General features: G+C 45.4%; 1 protein-coding gene across 4 annotated transcripts in view; it reads left to right on the plus strand.

Moving 5' to 3' along the window:
• Window positions 1-19,092, plus strand: part of tenm4 (teneurin transmembrane protein 4) — a 783,671-nt gene that overhangs the window by 166,830 nt on the left and 597,749 nt on the right. For all 4 annotated transcript variants that reach the window (XM_052468712.1, XM_052468713.1, XM_052468714.1 and 1 more), the window contains exon 2: window positions 16,939-17,234. In XM_052468712.1, coding sequence (XP_052324672.1) covers window positions 17,006-17,234 — 229 coding nt within the window. In that variant the 5' untranslated portion in view covers window positions 16,939-17,005. The remainder of the gene's footprint in view (window positions 1-16,938; window positions 17,235-19,092) is intronic.

A 19,092-nucleotide genomic window follows, 5' to 3' on the forward strand; every position in this document is an offset into this window, starting at 1 on the left:
ACAGAGTTACACATGGAGTAAACAACAACAACATAGTTACACATGGAATAAACAACAACAGAGTTACACATGGAATAAACAACAACAACAGAGTTACACATGGAATAAACAACAACAGAGTTACACATGGAGTAAACAACAACAACACAGAGTTACACATGGAATAAACAACAACAACAGAGTTACACATGGAATAAACAAACATACAGTCAATAACACAACAGAAAAGAAGGTCTATATACAGTGTGAGAAAATGGCATGAGGAGGTAAGGCAATAAATGGGCCGTAGTAGCAAAGTAATTACAATTTAGCAAATTAACACTGGAGTGATGTGCAGATGATGATGTGCAAGTAGAGATGCTCCAGTTTCAACTGTTCTGCCTTGTTATTATTCGACCATGCTGGTCATTTATGAACATTTGAACATCTTGGCCATGTTCTGTTATAATCTCTACCCGGCACAGCCAGAAGAGGACTGGCCAACCCCACATCGCCTGGTTCCTCTCTAGGTTTCTTCCTAGGTTTTGGCCTTTCTAGGGAGTTTTTCCTAGCCACCGTGCTTCTACACCTGCATTGCTTGCTGTTTGGGGTTTTAGGCTGGGTTTCTGTACAGCACTTTGAGATATCAGCTGATGTACGAAGGGCTATATAAATAAAATTGGATTTGATTTGATTTGAGATACTGGTGTTCAAAAGAGAGAAAAAAAGTAAATTAAAACAATATGGGAGTGAGGTAGTTGGATTTATTATAGATTATATACTATTTACAGATAGATGATGTTTAAGCTGCTCAGATAGATGATGCTTTAAGTTAGTGAGGGAGATATAAGTCTCCAGCTTCAGTGATTTTTGCAATTCGTTCCAGTCACTGGCAGCAGAGAACTGGAAGGAAAGGCGGTCAAAGGAGGTGTTGGTTTTGGGGATGACCAGTGAGATATACCTGCTGGAGTGCGTGATATGGGTGGGTGTTGCTATGGTGACCAGTGAGCTGAGACAAGGCGGAGCTTTACCTAGCAAAGACTTATAGATGACCTGGAGCCAGTGGGTTTGGAGAAGAATATGTAGCGAGGGCCAGCCAACGAGAGCATACAGGTCGCAGTGGTGGGTAGTATATGAGTTATGGCTATGGTGACAAAACGGATGGCACCGTGATAGACTGCATCCAGTTTGCTGAGTTGAGTGTTGGAGCCTATTTTGTAAATGACATCACCAAAGTCGAGGATCGGTAGGATAGTCAGTTTTATGAGGGTATGTTTGGCAGCGTGAGTGAAAGGGCCTTTGTTGTGAAATATGACACCGATTCTATAGTTAATTTATGATTGGAGATGCTTAATATGAGTCTGGAAGATGAGTTGTCAGTCTAGCCAGACACCTAGCTATTTGTAGTTGTCCACATATTCTAGGTCAGAACCGTCCAGTGTAGTGATGCTAGTCGGGCGGGCAGGTGCGGGCAGCAATCGGTTAAAGAGCATGCATTTAGTTTTACAGGCGTTTAAGAGCAGTTGGAGGCCACGGAAGGAGTGTTGTAATGGCATTGAAGCTCGTTTGGAGGTTAGTTAACACAGTGTCCAAAGAAGGGCCAGAAGTATACAGAATGGTGTCATCTGCGGAGAGGTGGATCAGAGGAATCACCAGCAGTAGGAGTGACATCATTGATTTACATACAGAGAAAAGAGTCGGCCCGAGAATCGAACCCTGTGGCACCCCCATAGAGACTGCCAGAGGTCCGGACAACAGGCCCTCCGATTTGACACACTGAACTCTGAGAAGTAGTTGGTGAACCAGGCGAGGCAATCATTTGAGAAACCAAGGCTGTTGAGTCTGCCGATAAGAATGCATTGATTGACAGAGTCGAAAGCGTTGGCCAGGTCGATGAAGACAGTAAGACAGTAATGCACAGTAATGTCTCATCGATGGCGGTTATGATATCGTTTAGGACCTTGAGCGTGGCTGAGGTGCACCCATGACCAGCTCAGAAACTAGATTGGATAGTGGAGAAGGTACGGTGGGATTCGAGATGGTCAGTGATCTGTTTGTTCACTTGGCTTTCGAAGACTTTAGGAAGGCAGGGCAGGATGGATATATATATATATCCACAACCTGCTCTGTTCAACCTCACTATAGACCACTACAACCTGCTCTGTTCAACCTCACTATAGACCACAACAACCTGCTCTGTTCAACCTCACTATAGACCACTACAACCTGCTCTGTTCAACCTCACTGTAGACTACCACTACAACCTGCTCTGTTCAACCTCTCTATAGACCACTACAACCTGCTCTGTTCAACCTCACTATAGACCACTACAACCTGCTCTGTTCAACCTCTCTATAGACCACTACAACCTGCTCTGTTCAACCTCTCTATAGACCACTACAACCTGCTCTGTTCAACCTCACTATAGACCATTACAACCTGCTCTGTTCAACCTCACTATAGACCACTACAACCTGCTCTGTTCAACCTCACTATAGACTACCACTACAACCTGCTCTGTTCAACCTCACTATAGACTACTACAACCTGCTCTGTTCAACCTCACTATAGACCACTACAACCTGCTCTGTTCAACCTCACTATAGACCACTACAACCTGCTCTGTTCAACCTCACTATAGACTACCACTACAACCTGCTCTGTTCAACCTCACTATAGACCACTACAACCTGCTCTGTTCAACCTCACTATAGACCACTACAACCTGCTCTGTTCAACCTCACTATAGACCACTACAACCTGCTCTGTTCAACCTCACTATAGACCACTACAACCTGCTCTGTTCAACCTCACTATAGACTACCACTACAACCTGCTCTGTTCAACCTCACTATAGACCACTACAACCTACTCTGTTCAACCTCACTATAGACTACCACTACAACCTGCTCTGTTCAACCTCACTATAGACCACTACAACCTGCTCTGTTCAACCTCACTATAGACCACTACAACCTGCTCTGTTCAACCTCACTATAGACCACTACAACCTGCTCTGTTCAACCTCACTATAGACCACTACAACCTGCTCTGTTCAACCTCACTATAGACCACTACAACCTGCTCTGTTCAACCTCACTATAGACCACTACAACCTGCTCTGTTCAACCTCACTATAGACCACTACAACCTGCTCTGTTCAACCTCACTATAGACCACTACAACCTGCTCTGTTCAACCTCACTATAGACCACTACAACCTGCTCTGTTCAACCTCACTATAGACTACCACTACAACCTGCTCTGTTCAACCTCACTATAGACCACTACAACCTGCTCTGTTCAACCTCACTATAGACCATTACAACCTGCTCTGTTCAACCTCACTATAGACCACTACAACCTGCTCTGTTCAACCTCACTATAGACCACTACAACCTGCTCCGTTCAACCTCACTATAGCCCACTACAACCTGCTCTGTTCAACCTCTCTATAGACCACTACACCCTGCTCTGTTCAACCTCACTATAGACTACCACTACAACCTGCTCTGTTCAACCTCACTATAGACCACTACAACCTGCTCTGTTCAACCTCTCTATAGACCACTACAACCTGCTCTGTTCAACCTCACTATAGACTACCACTACAACCTGCTCTGTTCAACCTCACTATAGACCACTACAACCTGCTCTGTTCAACCTCACTATAGACCATTACAACCTGCTCTGTTCAACCTCACTATAGACCACTACAACATGCTCTGTTCAACCTCACTATAGACCACTACAACCTGCTCCGTTCAACCTCACTATAGACCACTACAACCTGCTCTGTTCAACCTCACTATAGACCACTACAACCTGCTCCGTTCAACCTCACTATAGACCACTACAACCTGCTCTGTTCAACCTCACTATAGACCACTACAACCTGCTCTGTTCAACCTCACTATAGACTACCACTACAACCTGCTCTGTTCAACCTCATTATAGACTACCACTACAACCTGCTCTGTTCAACCTCACTATAGACCACTACAACCTGCTCTGTTCAACCTCACTATAGACCACTACAACCTGCTCTGTTCAACCTCACTATAGACTACCACTACAACCTGCTCTGTTCAACCTCACTATAGACTACCACTACAACCTGCTCTGTTCAACCTCACTATAGACCACTACAACCTGCTCTGTTCAACCTCACTATAGACCACTACAACCTGCTCTGTTCAACCTCACTATAGACCACTACAACCTGCTCTGTTCAACCTCACTATAGACTACCACTACAACCTGCTCTGTTCAACCTCACTATAGACTACCACTACAACCTGCTCTGTTCAACCTCACTATAGACCACTACAACCTGCTCTGTTCAACCTCACTATAGACCACTACAACCTGCTCTGTTCAACCTCACTATAGACCACTACAACCTGCTCTGTTCAACCTCACTATAGACCACTACAACCTGCTCTGTTCAACCTCACTATAGACCACTACAACCTGCTCTGTTCAAAGGGCAGACATGTAGCTACTACAGGAACCCTACAGCTTTCCTTTTAATGTCAGTGTATTTATTTTGCCAGGATAGTCCATTCAGTAACACGTTGCCTCTGTTTTCCAGGGGGTTCCTTTAATAACTAGCTGTGCTGTCTAATACATTCAGACTGTTGTTTTGTTAACTCTTATTGGTGCCCAGTGAGAACCAGTATTTAGCTGATCTTTCTGGGGGGGGGATGTAGTCTTCACAAATGTGTTGAAAGTAGAAAATAGAACAGACCAATCGTTGATGTTCTTTTGTCTATTGAAACTTCAATCGATTTTGTATCATTGCTAGATAGAGTATGCCGTTAGCTTCTCTCTCTGTGGATCTCTCTCTGGATCTCTTTCTCTGTACTGCTCTCTCTCTCTATCTCTATCTCTCTCTCTCTCTCCCTCTCTCCCTCTCTCTCAATTCAATTTAAGGGCTTTATTCTCTCTTTGTCTCTCTTTTTCTTTCTCTCTTCTCTCTCTCTCTCTCTCTCTCTCTCTCTCTCTCTTTCTCCCCTCTCTCTCTCTCTCTCTCTCTCTCTCTCTCCTCTCTCTCTCCTCCTCTCTCTCCTCCTTTCTATCGCTCTCTCTTTCTTTGTCTCTCTTTATCTTTCTTTTTCTCTCTCTCTGTCTCTCTCTATCTCTCTCTGGCCCTTTGTGTGCAGAGCTCAGCAACAGCTGAATTCACAGTTCTGCAGTTTGAAGCTTTAGAGAAGTCTTTGTCTTTGTGAAACAATAGCAAGCGATTCATATCTTTATTCTTTAGATTTTCAGACCATCGATAGTCATTTCTCATCTCCCTTTGTGAAGAACAGTTCTAATGGAGTCTTGATGTGTTCAACCTTTCCAACCCTTTCCTCAGTCCTTATGGTTCCCAATGGCATATTTCCTCCATTGGCTCAGAGTAGAAAGTCAAGTTATTTTCATAAATGTCTTTTAGATCAATAACACAATTCTCTATCAAAGGTCTCGATTGTGATGTATGAGTTACCAACTCTATGAGTTTCTATGGGCTAATGTGAGTGACCAACTCTATGAGTTTCTATGGGCTAATGTGAGTTACCAAGTCTATGAGTTTCTATGGGCTAATATGAGTTACCAACTCTATGAGTTTCTATGGGCTAATATGAGTTACCAACTCTATGAGTTTCTATGGGCTAATATGAGTTACCAACTCTGAGTTTCTATGGGCTAATATGAGTTACCAACTCTATGAGTTTCTATGGGCTAATATGAGTTACCAACTCTATGAGTTTCTATGGGCTAATATGAGTTACCAAGTCTATGAGTTTCTATGGGCTAATGTGAGTTACCAACTCTATGAGTTTCTATGGGCTAATATGAGTTACCAACTCTATGAGTTTCTATGGGCTAATATGAGTTACCAACTCTATGAGTTTCTATGGGCTAATATGAGTTACCAACTCTATGAGATTCTATGGGCTAATATGAGTTACCAACTCTATGAGTTTCTATGGGCTAATATGAGTTACCAACTCTATGAGTTTCTATGGGCTAATGTGAGTTACCAACTCTATGAGTTTCTATGGGCTAATATGAGTTACCAACTCTATGAGTTTCTATGGGCTAATATGAGTTACCAACTCTATGAGTTTCTATGGGCTAATATGAGTTACCAACTCTATGAGTTTCTATGGGCTAATATGAGTTACCAAGTCTATGCGTTTCTATGGGCTAATGTGAGTTACCAACTCTATGAGTTTCTATGGGCTAATATGAGTTACCAACTCTATAAGTTTCTATGGGCTAATATGAGTTACCAACTCTATGAGTTTCTATGGGCTAATGTGAGTTACCAACTCTATGAGTTTCTATGGGCTAATATGAGTTACCAACTCTATGAGTTTATATGGGCTAATATGAGTTACCAACTCTATGAGTTTCTATGTTCTAATATGAGTTACCAACTCTATGAGTTTCTATGGGCTAATGTGAGTTACCAACTCTATGAGTTTCTATGGGCTAATATGAGTTACCAACTCTATGAGTTTCTATGGGCTAATATGAGTTACCAACTCTATGAGTTTCTATGGGCTAATATGAGTTACCAACTCTATGAGTTTCTATGGGCTAATATGAGTTACCAACTCTATGAGTTTCTATGGGCTAATATGACATTGGATAATGACCTTTTTCTTGGTTCTGGAGTTTCAGGGTTAGAAACCTGCCAATGTTTTTTACAAATCCTCTAATACCAAATATAATTAAATCCTGTTTATAGGTGGAAGTCAAAGCCACGTGCCTCTGACTGACTGTACCAGATCTCCTTATAGTACGGTGGCAGAGAGATGAAGGGTTCTGCGTCCCAAATGGCACCCTATTCCCTATGTAGTGCACTACTTTTGACCCATGTAGTAGGGACTAGGGTGCCATGTGGATCATACATAAGATGTTATGTCATCTCTGTGTCCTGCAGGTCTTCACCGGTCAAATAACACAACGACGCTACTGCTCTTTGTCCTCTATGGGGATTTAGACAGGAAGAGAGAGAACGAAACTATCTCTGACTGTGAATATAGAGCATGCAAAAATAAAAGGGAGAAACAGTATTATGACTTTTAACTGCAGTTCAGGCAGCTGTATTTGATCGGGCTATGTTCCCTCCGAGACCTATTGAATATGTCCCAAAATGGCACCTATTCCCTACACAGGACACTACTTTTGAACAGGGCCCATAGGTTAGTAGTGCACTATGTAGTGGACTAGGGTGCTGTTTGGGACGTGCTCATAGTGGTTATATGGCCTGCTGCTCCAGTGAAAGGGAGCCTTGTCTCTCCCATGGTGCACCGCACAGCATACCAGCCCATTCAGAATGAACAGGAAAAGAATATGCAAAAGAGACGAGATGGCTGCAGGGTCAGCGTGGCCAGGTCAAGCAGCCCTTTGAAACCAACCAGCTCATTGAAACCACCAACCAGCCCATTGAAACCACCAACCAGCCCATTGAAACCACCAACCAGCCCATTGAAACCACCAACCAGCCAATTGCAACCACCAACCAGCCCATTGAAACCACCAACCAGCCCATTGAAACCACCAACCATTCCATTGAACCCACCAACCAGTTCATTGAAACCACCAACCAGCCAATTGAAACCACCAACCAGTCCATTGAAACCACCAACCAGCCCATTGAAACCACCAACCAGCCAATTGAAACCACCAACCAGCCCATTGAAACCACCAACCAGCCCATTGAAACCAACCAGCCCATTGAAACCACCAACCAGCCCATTGAAACCACCAACCAGCCCATTGAAACCACCAACCAGCCCATTGAAACCACCAACCAGCCCATTGAAACCACCAACCAGCCCATTGAAACCACCAACCAGCCCATTGAAACCAACCAGCCCATTGAAACCACCAACCAGCCCATTGAAACCACCAACCATTCCATTGAACCCACCAACCAGCTCATTGAAACCACCAACCAGCCAATTGAAACCACCAACCAGCCCATTGAAACCACCAACCAGCCCATTGAAACCACCAACCAGCCAATTGAAACCACCAACCAGCCCATTGAAACCACCAACCAGCCCATTGAAACCAACCAGCCCATTGAAACCACCAACCAGCCCATTGAACCCACCAACCAGCCCATTGAAACCACCAACCAGCCCATTGAAACCACCAACCAGCCCATTGAAACCACCAACCAGCCCATTGAAACCACCAACCAGCCCATTGAAACCACCAACCAGCCAATTGAAACCACCAACCAGCCCATTGAAACCACCAACCAGCCCATTGAAACCAACCAGCCCATTGAAACCACCAACCAGCCCATTGAAACCACCAACCAGCCCATTGAAACCACCAACCAGCCCATTGAAACCACCAACCAGCCCATTGAAACCACCAACCATTCCATTGAACCCACCAACCAGCCCATTGAAACCAACCAGCCCATTGAAACCACCAACCAGCCCATTGAAACCACCAACCAGCCCATTGAAACCAACCAGCCCATTGAAACCACCAACCATTCCATTGAACCCACCAACCAGCCCATTGAAACCACCAACCAGCCCATTGAAACCAACCAGCCCTTTGGAACCACCAACCAGCCAATTGAAACCACCAACCAGCCCATTGAAACCACCAACCATTCCATTGAACCCACCAACCAGCCCATTGAAACCACCAACCAGCCCATTGAAACCACCAACCAGCCCATTGAACCCACCAACCAGCCCATTGAAACCACCAACCAGCCCATTGAAACCACCAACCAGCCCATTGAAACCACCAACCAGCCCATTGAAACCACCAACCAGCCCATTGAAACCACCAACCATTCCATTGAACCCACCAACCAGCCCATTGAAACCACCAACCAGCCCATTGAAACCACCAACCAGCCCATTGAAACCACCAACCAGCCCATTGAAACCACCAACCAGCCCATTGAAACCACCAACCAGCCCATTGAAACCACCAACCAGCCCATTGAAACCAACCAGCCCTTTGGAACCACCAACCAGCCAATTGAAACCACCAACCAGCCCATTGAAACCACCAACCATTCCATTGAACCCACCAACCAGCCCATTGAAACCAACCAGCCCATTGAAACCAACCAGCCCTTTGGAAATAAAACATTACAGACTCACAGAATGTCTCTTCAAACTTCAGAATGTGTGTGTGTGTGTGTGTGTGTGTGTGTGTGTGTGTGTGTGTGTGTGTGTGTGTGTGTGTGTGTGTGTGTGTGTGTGTGTGTGTGTGTGTGTGTGTGTGAATGGTGGTAGTTGTGGAGGTCCTGGTATTGAGGTTCCTTGGTCATTAATCACTGCCATCTTTTCAGCTGTCAGACTACAAAAGGTGACCCCTAAAACTCAACAAAGATACCCTCTGTAAAGACTTTATTAAAGAAGGAAGGGGCTGATAGAATCCAGCATAGATTCACGCTCTGTCCAGCTGCTCCGAGACTAATACACTATTCAGAGACTGTCTCTGTGTTTCTCTGCCAAAAACAACAAGGCAGTATGAAGGGAACATCTAAGGCAGTATGAAGGGAACCTCTAAGGCAGTATGAAGGGAACATCTAAGGCAGTATGAAGGGAACATCTAAGGCAGTATGAAGGGAACATGTAATGCTGTGTGAAGGGAACATCTAAGGCAGTATGAAGTGAACATCTAAGGCAGTATGAAGGGAACATGTAAGGCAGTATGAAGGGAACATCTAAGGCAGTATGAAGGGAACATGTAATGCTGTGTGAAGGGAACATGTAAGGAAGTATGAAGGGAACATCTAAGGCAGTATGAAGGGAACATCTAAGGCAGTATGAAGGGAACATCTAAGGCAGTATGAAGGGAACATCTAAGGCAGTATGAAGGGAACATCTATGCACCTTCGCTTGACTTGAATCAATCAATCTGCATTATTCCTATCTAGTGCACTACTTTAGACCAGGGCATCCTATTCCCTATGTAGTGCATTACTTTAGACCAAGGGCCTATTCCCTATGTAGTGCACTACTTTAGACCAAGGGCCTATTCCCTATCTAGTGCACTACTTTAGACCAGGGCATCCTATTCCCTATGTAGTGCATTACTTTAGACCAGGGCACCCTATTCCCTATGTAGTGCACTACTTTAGACCAGAGCCCTATGTAGTGCACTCCATCTGACCAGGGCCCTATTCATTATGTAGTGCACTCCATCTGACCAGTGCCCTATTCCCTATGTAGTGCACTCCATCTGACCAGGGCCCTATTCCTTATGTAGTGCACTCCATCTGACCAGGGCCCTATTCATTATGTAGTGCACTCCATCTGACCAGGGCCCTATTCCCTATGTAGTGCACTCCATCTGACCAGGGCCCTATTCCCTATGTAGTGCACTCCATCTGACCAGGGCACTATTCATTATGTAGTGCACTCCATCTGACCAAGGCCCTATTCCTTATGTAGTGCACTCCATCTGACCAGGGCCCTATTCCCTATGTAGTGCACTCCAGGGCCCTATTCCTGACCAGGGCCCTATTCCCTATGTAGTGCACTCCATCTGACCAGGGCCCTATTCCCTATGTAGTGCACTCCATCTGACCAGGGCCCTATTCCCTATGTAGTGCACTCCATCTGACCAGGGCCCTATTCATTATGTAGTGCACTACATCTGACCGAGGCCCATAGTAGTGCACTGTTTAGGGTACCATTTGGGACACAACCACACTTTATAATGTACCTATGTGACACACTTGATCTGGACAGAGGGACCTCGGCCTCTAGTCATGAAACGAATCAGGCTGGGAAATGTTCCCACCTTAAGGAGAATCAGGCTGGGAAATGTTCCCACCTTAAGGAAGAATCAGGCTGGGAAATGTTCCCACCTTAAGGAAGAAACAGGCTGGGAAATGTTCCCACCTTAAGGAAGAATCAGGCTGGGAAATGTTCCCACCTTAAGGAAGAATCAGGCTGGGAAATGTTCCCACCTCAAGGAGAATCAGGCTGGGAAATGTTCCCACCTTAAGGAAGAATCAGGCTGGGAAATGTTCCCACCTTAAGGAAGAATCAGGCTGGGAAATGTCCCCACCTCAAGTAAGCCTTAGAGAAAACAAAACAATGACCTAGCTGCTAATCAACTTCAGAAATCAAAATTGACATTCCTTAAGCCCCTTCAATAGCTCCGTCTCCCAGTCCCACACCATATCTGCATCCTAAATGGCACCCTACTCCCTATACAGTGCACTTCTTTTGACCAGAGCCCTGTGTATCCGGTCAAACGTATAGGAAATAGGGTGCCATTTGGGAAGCAACCCATGTGATAGCCTGCCAAGGGTGGAGTGCTTCTTGCCATGCAGAGATTATTCTGAGTCTGGACCTTAGAGATGGGCTGAGGTTCTGCTAGTGATGTTTTTGAGTCTGGACCTTAGAGATGGGCTGAGGTTCTGCTAGTGATGTTTTTGAGTCTGGACCTTAGAGATGGGCTGAGGTTCTGCTAGTGAAGTTTTTGAGTCTGGACCTCAGAGATGGGCTGAGGTTCTGCTAGTGATGTTTTTGAGTCTGGACCTTAGAGATGGGCTGAGGTTCTGCTAGTGATTTTTTTTGAGTCTGGACCTTAGAGATGGGCTGAGGTTCTGCTAGTGATGTTTTTGAGTCTGGACCTTAGAGATGGGCTGAGGTTCTGCTAGTGATGTTTTTGAGTCTGGACCTTAGAGATGGGCTGAGGTTCTGCTAGTGATGTTTTTGAGTCTGGACCTTAGAGATGGGCTGAGGTTCTGCTAGTGATGTTTTTGAGTCTGGACCTTAGAGATGGGCTGAGGTTCTGCTAGTGATGTTTTTGAGTCTGGACCTTAGAGATGGGCTGAGGTTCTGCTCGTGATGTTTTTGAGTCTGGACCTTAGAGATGGGCTGAGGTTCTGCTCGTGATGTTTTTGAGTCTGGACCTTAGAGATGGGCTGAGGTTCTGCTAGTGAAGTTTTTGAGTCTGGACCTTAGAGATGGGCTGAGGTTCTGCTCGTGATGTTTTTGAGTCTGGACCTTAGAGATGGGCTGAGGTTCTGCGAGTGAAGTTTTGAGTCTGGACCTTAGAGATGGGCTGAGGTTCTGCTCGTGATTTTTGAGTCTGGACCTTAGAGATGGGTTGAGGTTCTGATAGTGAAGTTTTTGAGTCTGGACCTTAGAGATGGGTTGAGGTTCTGCTAGTGATTTTTTTGAGTCTGGACCTTAGAGATGGGCTGAGGTTCTGCTAGTGATGTTTTTGAGTCTGGACCTTAGAGATGGGCTGAGGTTCTGCTCGTGATGTTTTTGAGTCTGGACCTTAGAGATGGGCTGAGGTTCTGCTAGTGATGTTTTTGAGTCTGGACCTTCGAGATGGGTTGAGGTTCCTCTTTTACGTTTCAGCTGATTCACGGTGTCTTAATTTCACACAGACACACCTGATATGATTGCCTTTACTCAGATTAGATGAAGGACTGAAGTCAATTATGTTGCTTCACAGCAAGACCTTAATTATTCACATACAGTGTAGCTAGCTACTCAAGTGAGGTAGAACAACAAGGGGGAAGAAAGGTTTTCTCCTGTGATATCAAACTATATCAACATGATGCTGATCCATCATATCCAACTATATCAAACTTATCCTTCTGTGGCTGTGTGATAAGGGATATTAAAGGAATTAAAGACGTTTTATAATTCTAAATATAAATCGGTTAAAGGTTTTTAATCATTGTAAGTTCAGTCTCCAGTTTATGAACAAGTCTGATTTTATCCACCTTTACCCGTTCGTTATCGCTCCATTGGTTCGTTGCTTTCTCTGCTTGAGTATCAGGTGACGATTCACACCTGGTAAACAGGACAACCTCTGAGAGCCCCTGGAGCCGAGGCAGTTCTATTGGCCACATAAACATTTATATTTGTGTGTGGGGGGGGGGGACTAGGATCGTGAACTTTATGGGAGAAGCAAGTGGTGTTGTTGCCGTATTTTGTCAAAATAGATCCTGCTAGTGGTTCATGCTGTTCTATGCTTTGGTGGTCAGTGTTTAGAGAAGAGACATAGAAACACTGCAATGCCTGCAAATACTAGCAGTTATCCATTCATATTAATACTAGCAGTTATCCATTCATATCAATACTGGCAGATATCCATTCATATTAATACTAGCAGTTATCCATTCATATCAATACTGGCAGATATCCATTCATATTAATACTAGCAGTTATCCATTCATATCAATACTAGCAGTTATCCATTCACATCAATAGTAGCAGTTATCAATACTGGCAGTTATCCATTCATATCAATAGTAGCAGTTATCAATACTGGCAGTTATCCATTCATATCAATACTGGCAGTTATCAATACTGGCAGTTATCCATTCATATCAATACTGGCAGTTATCCATTCATATCAATACTGGCAGTTATCAATACTGGCAGTTATCCATTCATATCAATACTGGCAGTTATCAATACTGGCAGTTATCCATTCATATCAATAGTAGCAGTTATCCATTCATATCAATAGTAGCAGTTATCCATTCATATCATGTTTGGAGAACGGCGCCTGTGGGGGATGGCTGCCGGTGGTCATGTTTGGAGAACGGCGCCTGGGGGGGACGGCTGCCGGTGGTCATGTCTGGAGAACGGTGCCTGGGGGGGACGGCTGCGGTGGTCATGTTTGGAGAACGATGCCTGGGGGATGGCTGCCGGTGGTCATGTCTGGAGAACGGTGCCTGGGGGGGACGGCTGCCGGTGGTCATGTTTGGAGAACGGTGCCTGGGGGGGACGGCTGCCGGTGGTCATGTTTGGAGAACGGCGCCTGGGGGGGACGGCTGCCGGTGGTCATGTTTGGAGAACGGCGCCTGTGGGGGACGGCTGCCGGTGGTCATGTTTGGAGAACGGCGCCTGGGGGGGACGGCTGCCGGTGGTCATGTTTGGAGAACGGCGCCTGGGGGACGGCTGCCGGTGGTCATGTCTTGAGAACGGTGCCTGGGGGACGGCTGCCGGTGGTCATGTTTGGAGAACGGCGCCTGTGGGGGACGGCTGCCGGTGGTCATGTTTGGAGAACGGCGCCTGTGGGGGATGGCTGCCGGTGGTCATGTTTGGAGAACGGCGCCTGTGGGGGACGGCTGCCGGTGGTCATGTCTGGAGAACGGCGCCTGGGGGACGGCTGCCGGTGGTCATGTTTGGAGAACGGTGCCTGTGGGGGATGGCTGCCGGTGGTCATATCTGGAGAACGGCGCCTGTGGGGGATGGCTGCCGGTGGTCATATCTGGAGAACGGCGCCTGGGGGGGACGGCTGCCGTTTCATCGCCTCTTAACCAACCATGCTATTTAAAAAAAAATATTGCGTTGTTCGTAACTTGTTTTGTTGTACATGATGTTTCCGCTACCGTCTCTGATGACCGAACAGAGCTTCTGGACATCAGAACTGGGCTTATTGTTATTTACTTTAATTATTTGTTATTCTTATCTCTTAAAACTGCATTGTTGGTTTGTAAGTTAGCATCTGCAGCCGTTGTATTCGGTGACGAATTCAGTTTCATTTGATTTGACTTGGATGCTCTTTAAACAGGTGTCTGTGATGCTCTTTAAACAGGTGTCTGTGATGCTCTTTAAACAGGTGTCTGTGATGCTCTTTAAACAGGTGTCTGTGATGCTCTTTAAACAGGTGTCTGTGATGCTCTTTAAACAGGTGTCTGTGATGCTCTTTAAACAGGTGTCTGTGATGCTCTTTAAACAGGTGTCTGTGATGCTCTTTAAACAGGTGTCTGTGATGCTCTTTAAACAGGTGTCTGTGATGCTCTTTAAACAGGTGTCTGTGATGCTCTTTAAACAGGTGTCTGTGATGCTCTTTAAACAGGTGTCTGTGATGCTCTTTAAACAGGTGTCTGTGATGCTCTTTAAACAGGTGTCTGGGATGCTCTTTAAACAGGTGTCTGTGATGCTCTTTAAACAGGTGTCTGTGATGCTCTTTAAACAGGTGTCTGTGATGCTCTTTAAACAGGTGTCTGTGATGCTCTTTAAACAGGTGTCTGTGATGCTCTTTAAACAGGTGTCTGTGATGCTCTTTAAACAGGTGTCTGGGATGCTCTTTAAACAGGTGTCTGTGATGCTCTTTAAACAGGCGTCTGTCTCTATGGGCTCAGGTCAAAAGTAGTGTACCCTATTCCCTATAGGGCTCTATGGGCTCAGGTCAAAAGTAGTGTACCCTATTCCCTATAGGGCTCTATGGGCTCAGGTCAAAAGTAGTGTACCCTATTCCCTATTGGGCTCTATGGGCTCAGGTCAAAAGTAGTGTACCCTATTCCCTATAGGGCTCTAGTCAAAAGTAGTGTACCCTATTCTCTACAGGGCTCTCGTCAAAAGTAGTGTACCCTATTCCCTATAGGGCTCCATGGGCTCAGGTCAAAAGTAGTGTACCCTATTCCCTACAGGGCTCTAGTCAAAAATAGTGTACCCTATTCCCTATTGGGCTCTATGGGCTCAGGTCAAAAGTAGTGCACCCTATTCCCTATAGGCTCTATGGGCTCAGGTCAAGGTAGTGTATTATATAAGAAATATAGTCCCATTTGGGATGCAACCTATTTTAATGTTAATAACTATGGTAATTTGGTTCTGTTCTAGTAGCAGCACATTAACTGTGAGCTATAAGACAGCTGCTGTTATCTCCCTAAACTGTGTGACCTTTGACTGTGCTTTAATTCAGATGGCTGTGATTACCCTTTGACCCCCTGTGCCTTTATGACATCGTGTACACTGAACACAAATATAAACACAACATGTAACAATTTCATTGATTTTACTGAGTTACACTTCATATAAGAGGAAATGCCAACTGAAATAAATTAATTAGGTCCTAATCTATGGATGTCACATGACCTGGGAATACAGATATGCATCTGTTGGTTAGAGACACCTTTAAAAAAAAAAAAAATGGGCCTCAGGATCTCGTCACTGTATTTTTGTGCATTCAAATTGCCATCGATAAAATGCAATTGTGTTCGTTGTCCGTAGCTTGTGTCTGCCCCCATACCATAACCCCACCGCCACCATGGGGCACTCTGTTCACAACGTGGACCTCAACAAACTTCTCGTCCACGTTTGTGAGGTCAGGTTATTTTTATACTGCCAAATTCTCTAAAACAAAATTGGAGGCGGCTTATGGTAGATAAATAAACATGACATTCTCTGGCAACAGCTCTGAAGGACATTCCTGCAGTCAAGCATGCCAATTGCAGGCTCTATTCAAAACTTGAGACATCTGTGGGCGTTGTGTTGTGTGACAAAGCTGCACACTTTTATTGGGCTCGGTCACAAGATGCACCTGTGTGATGATTCTCGATACGCCACACCTGTCAGGTGGATGGATTATCTTGGCGAAGGAGAAATGCTCACTAACAGGGATGTAAACTAATTTGTGCTCAACATTTGAGAGAAATACGTTTTTTTTTGTGCAAAAGTATGAAACATTTCTGGGATGTTTTTGTTTCTGCTCATGAAACATTGGACCAACACTTTACATGTTATTATTATTATTATTATTATTATTATTATTATTATTATTATTATTATTATTATTATTATTATTGTTATTATTATTATTATTATTATTATTATTATTATTATTATTATTATTATTATTATTATTATTGTAGTTATTATTATTATTATTATTGTTATTATTATTATTATTATTATTATTGTTATTATTATTATTGTTGTTGTTGTTGTTGTTGTTGTTGTTGTTGTTATTATTATTATGTTGCGTTTATATTTATGTTCAGGGTACATTGGGCTAGGTTATCTAGTCTAGACTAGAGGTATATTTAGCAAGACAGGGTTTCTACAGACCGAAACAAATTGAATTCTCACCACAGGGTGTGTGAGGACCAGTGTTTCAAACACGCTTAATCAAGGGCCCAAACAAACTCCAACCAACGAAAACAAACATTTCCACTCATCTCTCCCCTGTGTTTCTCTGTTTCAGAGTTACTGTGACTGACTTGGCCGTTGTTACTGTTGATGTGTAAAGAGAAAGCAAAGTAGCATCCACCATGGAAGTGAAGGAACGCAGACCGTACCGCTCGCTGACGGCTCGGAGGGACACAGAGCGACGTTACACCAGCTCCTCGGCGGACAGCGAGGATGGAGGGAAGGTCAACCCTAAAGGTTACAGCTCCAGTGAGACTCTGAAGGCTTTGATCAGGAGTCCCAGGATGGCCGCCTACGGCAGCCGGGTCAAAGACATGGTTCACCACGAGGCAGACGAGTTCTGTAGGCCAGGTGAGGAGCAGACCGTGTATTCATTCATTCAGGGAAAACATTCAAATAAAATTAACAACAATGCATTGGGAATTAATAGAACAGTACTCGGTAGACCTACTGATATTCAGAAGGTTCCTTGTCCTGCAACAGGGAGAGAGAGAGAGAATACAGAGAGAGAGAGTATCATTTCGGCAACAATCATCAATATTTCCTCACACAACTGAGTTGAAAAGCCCTGGGATGTTAGTCTAAACTCTTCTGAAAAGGAACCAAATTAACAGGTTTAATGCCCAACCTCCTAACACAGGGATGGCAGACTGGCCTAGTGGTTAGAGTGTAGAGGTGGCTGGTAGCCTAGTGGTTAGAGTGTAGGGGGCGGCAGGGTAGCCTAGTGGTTAGAGTGTAGAGGTGGCTGGTAGCCTAGTGGTTAGAGTGTAGAGGTGGCAGGGTAGTCTAGTGGTTAAGTGTAGAGGTGGCAGGGTAGTCTAGTGGTTAGGTGTAGAGGAGGCAGACTGGCCTAGTGGTTAGAGTGTAAAAGGCAGACTGGCCTAGTGGTTAGAGTGTAGAGGAGGCAGACTGGCCTAGTGGTTAGAGTGTAGAGGAGGCAGACTGGCCTAGTGGTTAGAGTGTAGAGGTGGTAGGGTAGTCTAGTGGTTAGAGTGTAGAGGTGGTAGGGTAGCCTAGTGGTTAGAGTGTAGAGGTGGCAGGGTAGCCTAGTGGTTAGAGTGTAGAGGTGGCAGACTGGCCTAGTGGTTAGAGTGTAGAGGTGGCAGGGTAGCCACACCTGGTTAGGTGTAGAGGTGGTAGGGTAGCCTAGTGGTTAGAGTGTAGAGGTGGCAGGGTAGCCTAGTGGTTAGAGCAGGTAGCCTAGTGGTTAGAGCAGGAGCCTAGCGGTTAGAGTGTATGGAGGCGGCAGGGTAGCCTAGTGGTTAGAGTGTAGAGGAGGCAGACTGGCCTAGTGGTTAGAGTGTAGAGGTGGCAGGTAGCCTGGTTATTAGAGTGTAGAGGAGGCAGGGTAGCCTAGTGGTTAGAGTGTAGAGGTGGCAGGGTAGCCTAGTGGTTAGAGTGTAGAGGTGGCAGGGTAGCCTAGTGGTTAGAGTGTAGAGGCGGCAGGGGAGCCTAGTGGTTAGAGTGTAGAGGTGGCAGGTAGACTAGTGGTTAGAGTGTAGAGGCGGCAGGGTAGCCTAGTGGTTAGAGTGTAGAGGAGGCAGACTGGCCTAGTGGTTAGAGTGTAGAGGTGGCAGGGTAGCCTAGTGGTTAGAGTGTAGAGGAGGCAGACTGGCCTAGTGGTTAGAGTGTAGAGGTGGCAGGTAGCCCAAACAAACTCCAGAGGAGGCAGGAAGCCAGTGGTTAGATGTAGAGGTGGCAGGGTAGCCTAGTGGTTAGAGTGTAGAGGTGGCAGGGTAGCCTAGTGGTTAGAGTGTAGAGGCGGCAGGGGAGCCTAGTGGTTAGAGTGTAGAGGTGGCAGGTAGACTAGTGGAAGTGAAGGCGGCAGGGTAGCCTAGTGGTTAGAGTGTAGAGGTGGCAGGGTAGCCTAGTGGTTAGAGTGTAGAGGTGGCAGGGTAGCCTAGTGGTTAGAGTGTAGAGGTGGCAGGGTAGCCTAGTGGTTAGAGTGTAGAGGTGGCAGGGTAGCCTAGTGGTTAGAGTGTAGAGGTGGCAGGGTAGCCTAGTGGTTAGAGCAGGTAGCCTAGCGGTTAGAGTGTAGAGGCGGCAGGGTAGCCTAGTGGTTAGAGTGTAGAGGTGGCAGGGTAGCCTAGTGGTTAGAGTGTAGAGGTGGCAGGGTAGCCTAGTGGTTAGAGTGTAGAGGTGGCAGGGTAGCCTAGTGGTTAGAGTGTAGAGGAGGCAGACTGGCCTCGTGGTTAGAGCAGGTTGCCTA

Source organism: Oncorhynchus keta, chromosome 18 (assembly GCF_023373465.1).
Source record: "Oncorhynchus keta strain PuntledgeMale-10-30-2019 chromosome 18, Oket_V2, whole genome shotgun sequence".
NCBI lineage: Eukaryota > Metazoa > Chordata > Actinopteri > Salmoniformes > Salmonidae > Oncorhynchus > Oncorhynchus keta.